The 8,786-nt window shown below is 42.2% G+C and overlaps 1 protein-coding gene across 1 annotated transcript; it reads left to right on the top strand.

The window, feature by feature from the left end:
- The first annotated feature begins 211 nt into the window (after nucleotides 1–211).
- b3gat3 (beta-1,3-glucuronyltransferase 3 (glucuronosyltransferase I)) lies at nucleotides 212–4,241 on the top strand. Its single transcript, XM_038290147.1, has 8 exons — nucleotides 212–373; nucleotides 546–644; nucleotides 900–1,080; nucleotides 1,156–1,339; nucleotides 1,419–1,580; nucleotides 1,661–1,747; nucleotides 2,438–2,641; nucleotides 2,803–4,241. Exons 2-8 carry the CDS (start codon nucleotides 551–553, stop codon nucleotides 2,899–2,901), a joined length of 1,011 nt encoding a protein of 336 aa, XP_038146075.1. The 5' UTR covers nucleotides 212–373; nucleotides 546–550; the 3' UTR covers nucleotides 2,902–4,241.
- Nucleotides 4,242–8,786: the final 4,545 nt, after the last annotated feature.

Genomic DNA, 8,786 nt, shown 5'->3' with positions numbered 1-8,786 from the left:
TGATATAACCTTTATTCCACATCATTACAACTATACTTATGTATAATTTATAGGATTTTTAAAAATTATAGGATTTTGATTTTTATGAAATATCTTATATAGTTTCTGGGATAATTAACAGTTAATTAACTGTAAAATAAAGTTTGGTTACGTTATCTTGATTTGCCTCTGCGGAACCTTTTTTTCAATGTTTCCTGTGGGACTCTTTATGGCGTTACGCTCGCACCGGACGTTGTTGGTGTAGTTCGCTCACTGCAGCTATGTCCTGAATAGAACCCAATGAATGGATGTTTAGTCACTGTGAGCCACATTTGTTCACCTCTGGTCAAGATGACATGAAGCTTTAGGTTTATCGCTCCCGTTCCCTCAGCTGGTAAGGGATGCTAATAGTTAGCCGAGCTTTTTTCCTCTCTCTTTTAATTAGCGTTACCGTTGATTTGTCATCGTGTTAATCAAAGCTCAGATGCTCCAGGGGGACAAAATTCAAACCTGCTGTGTGCAAAAAACTGCTTCCTTGTAAAACCTTATCTATTTTGCTCTCACAGTTACCATGGCAGCGAGGATGAAGCTGAAGCTGAAGACTGTGTTTGTGCTCTACTTCATGGTGTCCCTGATGGGTCTGATCTATGCACTGATGCAGCTCGGTTAGTGCTCTTTACTATACAATAGTGTGCATATTTATCCATCAAAATGACACTTTCTTAAGGTTCTTGCATAAACTGGGATATCTTTATTTTTAAAAAATGTTTAAAACTATTTAATTTTCCTAAATTTCAAATAATTTACTACTTTTTGCCTGTCTTGAATTGTGTTTTTAATGTGGCAAGTCGGAAAACGTTTCTGGAGTGTGAATAATTTTGCAAGGCTCTACATGCGTAGAAATGTCACCTGTCCCCCAGGCCAGCACTGCGACTGCTCAGAGCATGACTTGCCAAAAGATCGTGCCATATCCAGGCTGCAGGAGGAGCTCTACCGCCTCCAGGGCCAGATAAGGCAGTTGGAGAAGCTGAAGCAACCGGAGAAGCAACCTCCCAAGTCCTCCCTGCCCACTATCTTTGTCATCACTCCCACATACGCCAGGTATCCCTCCTCCGGACCGATCTGCCTCCCTGAGCTGCTGCTTCAGTTCTCATCAACCTTTCCTTCTCTTTGCAGGCTGGTGCAGAAGGCTGAGCTGACCCGTCTGTCCCAGACTTTCCTCCACATCCCTCGGCTGCATTGGATTGTGGTGGAGGACTCGCAGCACAAGACGGCACTTGTTACCAACTTCCTGATGAAGAGCGGCCTGACCTACACCCACTTGCACATACCCACTGCAAAGGAGCGCAAACTTCAGGAGGTGGGTGCAGGTGAGGCTCTAAAGCATGCTACTTATCTTTAACACTCTCTTTCTAACTGTCTTTCGCTGTTGGCTTCAGGGTGATCCCAGCTGGCTGAAACCCCGCGGCGTTGAGCAAAGAAACGAAGGGCTGCGGTGGCTCAGAGAAGACCGAAAGACTCAGGCAGGGGCGGATGATCAGCAGGGTGTGGTTTACTTCGCAGACGATGATAACACGTATAGCCTACAGCTGTTTGAAGAGGTAAGTGAATATTTTTATTGTGTTTAGATGTCATTTCCATTCCAAACTAAATACTTAACAATCTTTTCCTCTTTCCACAGATGAGGAACACTCAGCGCGTTTCTGTGTGGCCAGTAGGTTTGGTTGGTGGGATGAAATTTGAGAGCCCTGTGGTTGAAGGAGGGAAGGTACGCCGTTATTTCTCAGTTTGATAAGTTGCATTTTCTTTTGTTGTGCAAGTTAAACGCTTTAAATGAAGTCCAAATCTTTACCAGGAGGGGTATAGTTTTCCCCTGAAACTGCTTTATGCCTGGAAATTATTTCAACCTGAAACTGACTTTCATCTGATCTTCCTTAAAGGAAATAATTCATATAGATTAATTCAATTCAGTTCATATATATATAGCGCCAATTCACAACACATGTCATCTCAAGGAACTTTCCAGAGACGATTCAACCAGATCATCCAGTCAAATTGATTCAAAGTTTTCTAAGGAAAACCAGTTGATTGCATCGACTCATTGATTCAAAGGCAATCCTTCATACCAAACATGCTTGGAAACACTCCATTTTAACCAGGAAGAAAAGAACCAGATTCGGTGTGAGCAGCCATCTGCCGAAAAAGAAGCAGAGATCAGGAGTCTGCAGCTTCTAGCTCTTCATCACTTTGGCTAAGAATTATGTTGAGCGAGTAAATTTTTGGAACAACAGATATACTAACAAATGCATGTTTTGCCGTTTTCTTCATGGACTAATTGCACTAAATAAATAAAAAATGTAACTCTAATTGTCGCAGAAAAACATCCCACACTTTTAAATCCCAGTTAGTTTCATAATTGGTAACCTAACCTGATTTTCACCTTCATACTTCCTTTCAGGTGGTTCGCTTCCATACTGGCTGGCGGCCCAGTCGGCCCTTCCCAATGGACATGGCTGGCTTTGCTGTGTCCCTTAAACTGGTCCTGGCCAATCCAGATGCTTGCTTTGACGGAGAAGCACCCATGGGTTTCCTGGAAAGCAGCCTCCTCAAAGGTCTAGTCACAATGGATGAGCTGGAGCCCAAAGCAGACAACTGCACAAAAGTACGAGATGCTACCCATTTCCATAATGTTGTTTTTTCTTTTACAAATTATGAACTAAATCTTTCACTTACTAAAGAAAATGATTCCTTTAAGTTTATGGATAAAGTTTACTAGTCATAGAGAACAGTTTGGGTTTGCTAACTTTAGCTCTTGATATTTAGGTGCTGGTTTGGCACACCCGGACAGAGAAACCGAAGATGAAGAGGGAGGAGGCGCTGCAGGTGCAGGGACTGGGCTCAGATCCCGCTGTGGAAGTCTGAGCATCTAAACACAAACAGAAGCATTAAAAGGAATCCCCTTATAAAAAAACTCCCATGTTTACATCACCGTGACTGTCTGGTTTTGGTTCAGCTACTAAACGAGTGTGACACCTTAATGTTTCAGTGTTTATAGCATCATCGTTACTGCAGGTTTGATTTCAGGACTTAGACATTGCAGTTTAAGCAGTTGCCTGAAGAGGGCGCTTAATGTAAACAGTTTAAAACCTCATTTGCACCAAGAAACAAAAGTGGCACAATTTTAAACACAATTAAGTTATCAGATAGATACTAATCTATGTTTTATTTTAAAATTTAAATAAAAAAAATTGAAAATAATTTCAATTCAAATATGCATCAAGAATGAGTGTTTTTGAAGACCTAAATTAATAATTCATTATAATTCTACACTGATGATACACTGCAACACAGGGGTGTGTACGCTGTTTGGTTTTATCCTTAGGATGGTGGCAATTCTTGCTCCGGCTGTCTTGCATGCTCTATTTGAATATACAAACGAGAGCCTTTTCCTGTCACCTCTGTTTAGAATAAACCCATAGTTGTACCTGACACGATGGATATATTTAGATTATTTGTGGTTTGCCATTAACCTCTCCTCCCTCTATCTTTTTTATTTTAAAGATTCATGAACGTATATTAATGCACGGCTTTCGTTTTGCATGTGTAATGTGTGAAACCGCAGTCTAGATGCTTTCTAAAGCATCTAATGGTGGACATTTTTGGTTATATTCAAACTCTTCTGAGCCAAGGTAGCGCATTTGTAACATTTTACCAGCAATAAGAGCTACAGCAAACTCGCTAGCTATTTTTTTTAGCAATACAGTAAACAAATCCAATCTTGTCTCCATTCGGATGCAACATTGTAGCGTGACTCAACTCTAGGATCGAACGGATTGACGTGAAGCAGCTTTAGAGCTTACATGTTGCACCACTTAGACCATAGAAACTCCTGACTGATGAGGGGAAAACTGCTGATGCTCATAAACAAGTTTATTCAACCCGCAATAAGCAAATGAAAAAGGCACAATGTGTTGCTTTTTCCATCTGGAAAACACCTGAATTTGGCTGTAACAGGCAGCACTCTGTTGGTTCCTGTATATAAACAGTAGTTTTAGCTGTAGAGCCATCATCTTCATCAGTTAGGTTGAAGATCGATACACTATCACTGTAAAAACAGCCTGTGCCTGCTACAGAAAAAAATAGTGCCTGTGAGGAAGTTTATGTACTGGTGTTTGTGTATTTATTATTGTGATACGTTTTACTCGCTGTACGGTGTGATAATGTCTGACTCAGGCATTGTAAATAAACATCATGTAAACATGTTCGATCTGATTTGTTCAATTGTTCTTAAGCTGTAGGGGAGAAAATGAGCTACAGACATGTATGAATGGATAAACTTGACATTTAAATAGGAAACAAATAATGGAAAGCACATTTTATGAACAAATTTATTATATTTAATGGGGTTGTGTCATTGCAAAAGCGTAAAGTTTGCCATTTTTATCTTATTTTTGAGTGTTTTCCTGTTCAACCACATTATGTGGCCCAGTTTCAAATATTTGACCAGAACAGTCACCTTTAATTGAAGGACAATTCATTATATTAGGAGTGTTGGTCTAGTGGTTAGAGCAGTGAGCCTGTGCTCCGAGAAGGTTGCAATAAAATGTTTGATCCCCACAGCCTCCACTCTGGGTTCCTGAGCAAAACTCTTAACCCAGGCATACCCAAAGTCAGTTCTCGAGGGCCGCTGTCCTGCAGGTTTTAGATGTTTCCCTGCTCTAGCACAGCTGGTTTACATTGATAGTTGATTAACATGCTTTTGCTGAAGTGCAATCATCAGAATCAGCTGTGCTAAAGCAGAGAAACATCTAAAACCTGCAGGCTCATTGGGACAATAAAGGTATTTACATTAGGATGTTCAGAAAAGGACAGGAAGCAGCAATGGATTTTAATGAACTAGAAACTGTGCAGTGAGTTTCAAATCTACATGGAATGTGAGGATTACCGACCTAGAATACAGACCCCCCCTCACTTAAGCTTTCTTTCTGTGTTTCAAAAAGCTTGTGCACAACCTAGTATTTGATCATTGTAAGTGAAGTATATCGTCTATATACGGTAAACTCTGTTACTAGTAAATTGATTTTAAATTAAGCATAGCCTGATTTTGTTGTAAGAAGGCAGGCATTTAAAAGATATAAGCATTTCAGCCTATGTAAACACAATGGGATTTTGTTTTTTATCTGTCTAAGTGAACTTAAACTAAAATGGAAGAACATGACCTGGGAGAAATTTCTTTATTTCCATTTTTTATTTTTTTTATGTTTGTTCTTGGTGCAGGATGAGTAACATCTAACATAAAACATAGATGGTCTTAAATCTTTGTGTTCACGTCCGATGGATGACATGGCATTCTGAATGTTAACCGTTTAGTCATTCTCTATATCTTGAAAACTCTGTAACCCAGGCCTCCGTTTTGTCTGATCTTGTTGAGGGGTGTGCATCACTTTCGTGAGGACTTTTCTCTTTCACACCTGTCTTCTCTCACCTGTCTGCGACTGCATGCCCATCCTGCCTTTCAGCTGTTTGATGACCTGCAGATTTAATCACCCAGACATGTCTCTGCCTACAGCATCATCCCTCCTCTAACCTCAACCCACCTGAGGTTTCTTTCAACTGATCGCAGTGACTGACAGTTTTTTCCTCCCACTCTGTGGGGAAGTCACTGTTGTATCACTATATATGGAGAGGGTGGAGATGCACGCACACAATTTGAAAAGGATTAGGACATGAGTAAGAGGAGCTGAAGTCAGAACTCGGTTATGTCGACGGTGATTCATTCCCATTCAAGTGTTGTTTTTTTATTAGACACAAACAACCTCAGTTTCAAGCTTTCTGTTTTTAAAATCATGTCAAGCTTTGCTGAATTAATATGTTTCGCTGTGTTGCATTCATACTTAAACATGTTGGTTAGTACATCCTGACTTGAATCAAGCAGGCATTGAGATAAGTACTTTAGTGCACACAAAGCAAATCACCCCCCACTCCCTGTCCCTCCCAAACTCACTATTTACCTTCCAAACAGAAATATAAAAGGTCATTTCCTTATCTTATTTTACACAAACATCCATCTGCTCAGCCAAGGCTTTAAATGTTCTTATAATATCTAAGGAATGCATGTTAAAAGTGACCGCTCACTGTAAGGAATCTATTTGAAAGGAGCCATCAAGTCAGTTTATAACAACACTGGTGCAAGCTACTGAGGATATGATTGTATAGATATAAGAAGATATAATTATTAAGAAGATATATTTTCAAAGTAGTCATTTGAAATTGTGTTCACTCCAATATTTCAAAATAAAATCCAGAGCTTTAATTGAATCACTATAATTCATAGGGGTTGTAAAGGTCATAAAGAGCAGGCAACACAGCAGAGGAGTCAGAGATAACATTGTGGAGAAGTTAAAGCCAGGATTAGGTTATAATAGAAGAGTGGGAGATATCTACAAATCTACCAACACATGGCTTTCTACCTGAACCAGGAGTCTCAAACTCACATTCTCAAGAGCCGGTGTCAATGTGTTCCTGGTCACACCCAGATTCATTTCTGAATAAATTAATTACCTCCTTAGCAAGTAGCCACACTCCAAAGACTCGTGCTAATTACCTTATTATGGGATTAATTTTTAGGTGGATACACACTTAAACGTTACAGGTCACTCAAGAACCTGAGTTTGAGGTAACTTACTGAGAGAGGAGAGTGTAAACCTGAGAGCTAGCCATGGGTTCTAGGTAACTGGATGTGCTACAGAGATCTACAGCTCAAAGGCAATCAGGAGACACTCAACATGCTGGATGAGTCCTGGATGAGCAAGACAAAGGCATTTCCTGAACAAAACCCCTTAGAAATCCTGTCTAAAGCTAGCTGGAAACAATGCAGGAGACGCATTGCACTTGGGTCCCAGAGGTTCTGAGTTCCAGTCCCCAACACTCCTATGGATTAGTATTCTGGGTCCCTGAGCCAGACCCTTAACCCCAGACTGCTCCCTGGGCAGCCTACTGTTCCCCAAGGGAATGGGTTAAATGCAGGGTGTCAGGGTTTGGTTGTGGTTTTTGAGGACCCAAATGCAGAGGTGAGTTCTTGTAGTTTTAAATTGAGTTCTTACAGGCAACAGAAGCAGGAATCCAAAAATCCAATCTAAAAATGTAAAACAAACCAGAACCACTGAGACATCAGGGAAAACATAAACGAGGAGCCGAGGAACCAGCACTGAGAACCTGCACAAGGAGAGTATTTATGGGAGACTGAACAAAGACAGGACTAATGAGCTGACTGGGAGCAGGTGTGAACAGAGACCTCGAGAAGGAGCTAGGAAAAAACAGACCAACACAAGAGGGCAACAGAGGGCAAGCAAGAGAAACCTAAGAACTCAAATAAATCCAGAAAACACAAAAAAATAGGAATTAAACCAATAAAACTAGAAAACATGAAGCAAAGTAAAACTGAATAATCAAAAGAAAACTTAACAGAACCAAGACCGTGAAAGAGAGTGAATTTCCCCATTGTGGGACAATAAAGGATTTACATTTACATTACAGCAAACACATGGAAGAGGGCGCCCTGATCAGGTGAGAACAAAACTGAGTTATTTATTCTATATTTCACCTCAGGTCAAAAAAGAAAATAAACTAATAATACTAGTAAATCTGAATACACCAATCCTATGGAACATGGTGGTGGTAGGATCATTCTGTGGGGATGCTGTGAGGTGGATAGTTAAGGCCAATTTAAGCTTCTGACGCATAGCCTCTGCAACCATCAAATCTGTCTATGTGTGCAACCACGCCCCCCGCCCAGAGGTTCTGCAACCACTGTCGTGCACCTCATAAAAATCCTGACCGTGCAGATCTCAAGTGGAAGTGAGCAGACAAAAAGCCGCCGTATTGGTCCTTGGTGTGCCTTTCCGGGGTCTGTGTGGTTGTCCTTCTCGATTCAGTGCTGGGGCGCGCCATTTTTATACTACAGCTATGATGAAAGGTTAATCGAGAAGGTAAGTACAATCCCTCCAAGTTCTTGCAAGTTCTCGAATAGGTTCCCACTTGTGCTTTGGCGGGAAACTTCTGTGCGTCCCTTGAAATTCCAGACCGACGGGGCAGAAGCATACCAGCAAAGCTGGTTTGTAACCAGACCCAAGGGACATTTGATGTGTGCAGTTGCAGAAGTCTAATCTGCATCTTTAGATGTGATATTAAAACGGTGAGGGACCTTTCCTCATCCCTAAGGCGTAGGGTTTTGACCCTCTCGTTTACCGGGGTGAACTCTAACACGTGACGTTGGGGGGCAATGAGCCACGGCCCCCCAGCCTGCTGCCTCTCCCCGCAGGCAAGGCCAGAGAAGTGGGGAGTCCAGCCCCTCTCTAGGAGATGGGATCCAGAACCCAAGCTTTCCGTAGAGGTGAGCCTATATCCGGCGAGGTGACATTCCACGCCCCTACAGCCAGAAGCTGCGTGTCGGACCAGGCCGTTGAAGCACCCCACCTCGACCGCCATTCAGTCCTCTCTGCCCCCGAACCCTACAGATCCCTCTGTGGGTGGTGGGTCCACAGGGGTCCAGCTGGGCCCAGGCTGGACCCCATGAGCAAAGGCCCGGCCCACCAGGCACTGGCATACAAGCCCCAACCCCAGGCCTGGCTCCAGGGTTGGGCCCCCGGCTGCACCATCCCGGGCAACGTCACTGTCCTTGATTTTGTTCTTTCCATAAGGGTCTTCTGAGCTGCTCTTGGTCTGACCCTTCACCTAGGACCTTTTGCCATGACAGACCCTACCAAGGGCGTAACGCCTCGGACAAAATAAATCCCAAGATCATTTGG

This window comes from Cyprinodon tularosa, unplaced genomic scaffold (genome assembly GCF_016077235.1).
Source record: "Cyprinodon tularosa strain WSP-4 unplaced genomic scaffold, ASM1607723v1 ctg276, whole genome shotgun sequence".
Lineage (NCBI taxonomy): Eukaryota > Metazoa > Chordata > Actinopteri > Cyprinodontiformes > Cyprinodontidae > Cyprinodon > Cyprinodon tularosa.
Note: the sequence above shows the minus strand (reverse complement) of the source record. Positions and strands in the feature narration are given on the sequence as shown.

Coding starts and splice junctions, on each gene's coding strand:
- b3gat3 (XM_038290147.1), top strand. CDS start 551: ATGGCAGCGAGGATGAAGCTGAAGCTGAAGACTGTGTTTGTGCTCTAC. Junction 645..899: donor CTATGCACTGATGCAGCTCG/GTTAGTGCTCTT, acceptor CCTGTCCCCCAG/GCCAGCACTGCGACTGCTCA. Junction 2,642..2,802: donor AAGCAGACAACTGCACAAAA/GTACGAGATGCT, acceptor CTTGATATTTAG/GTGCTGGTTTGGCACACCCG.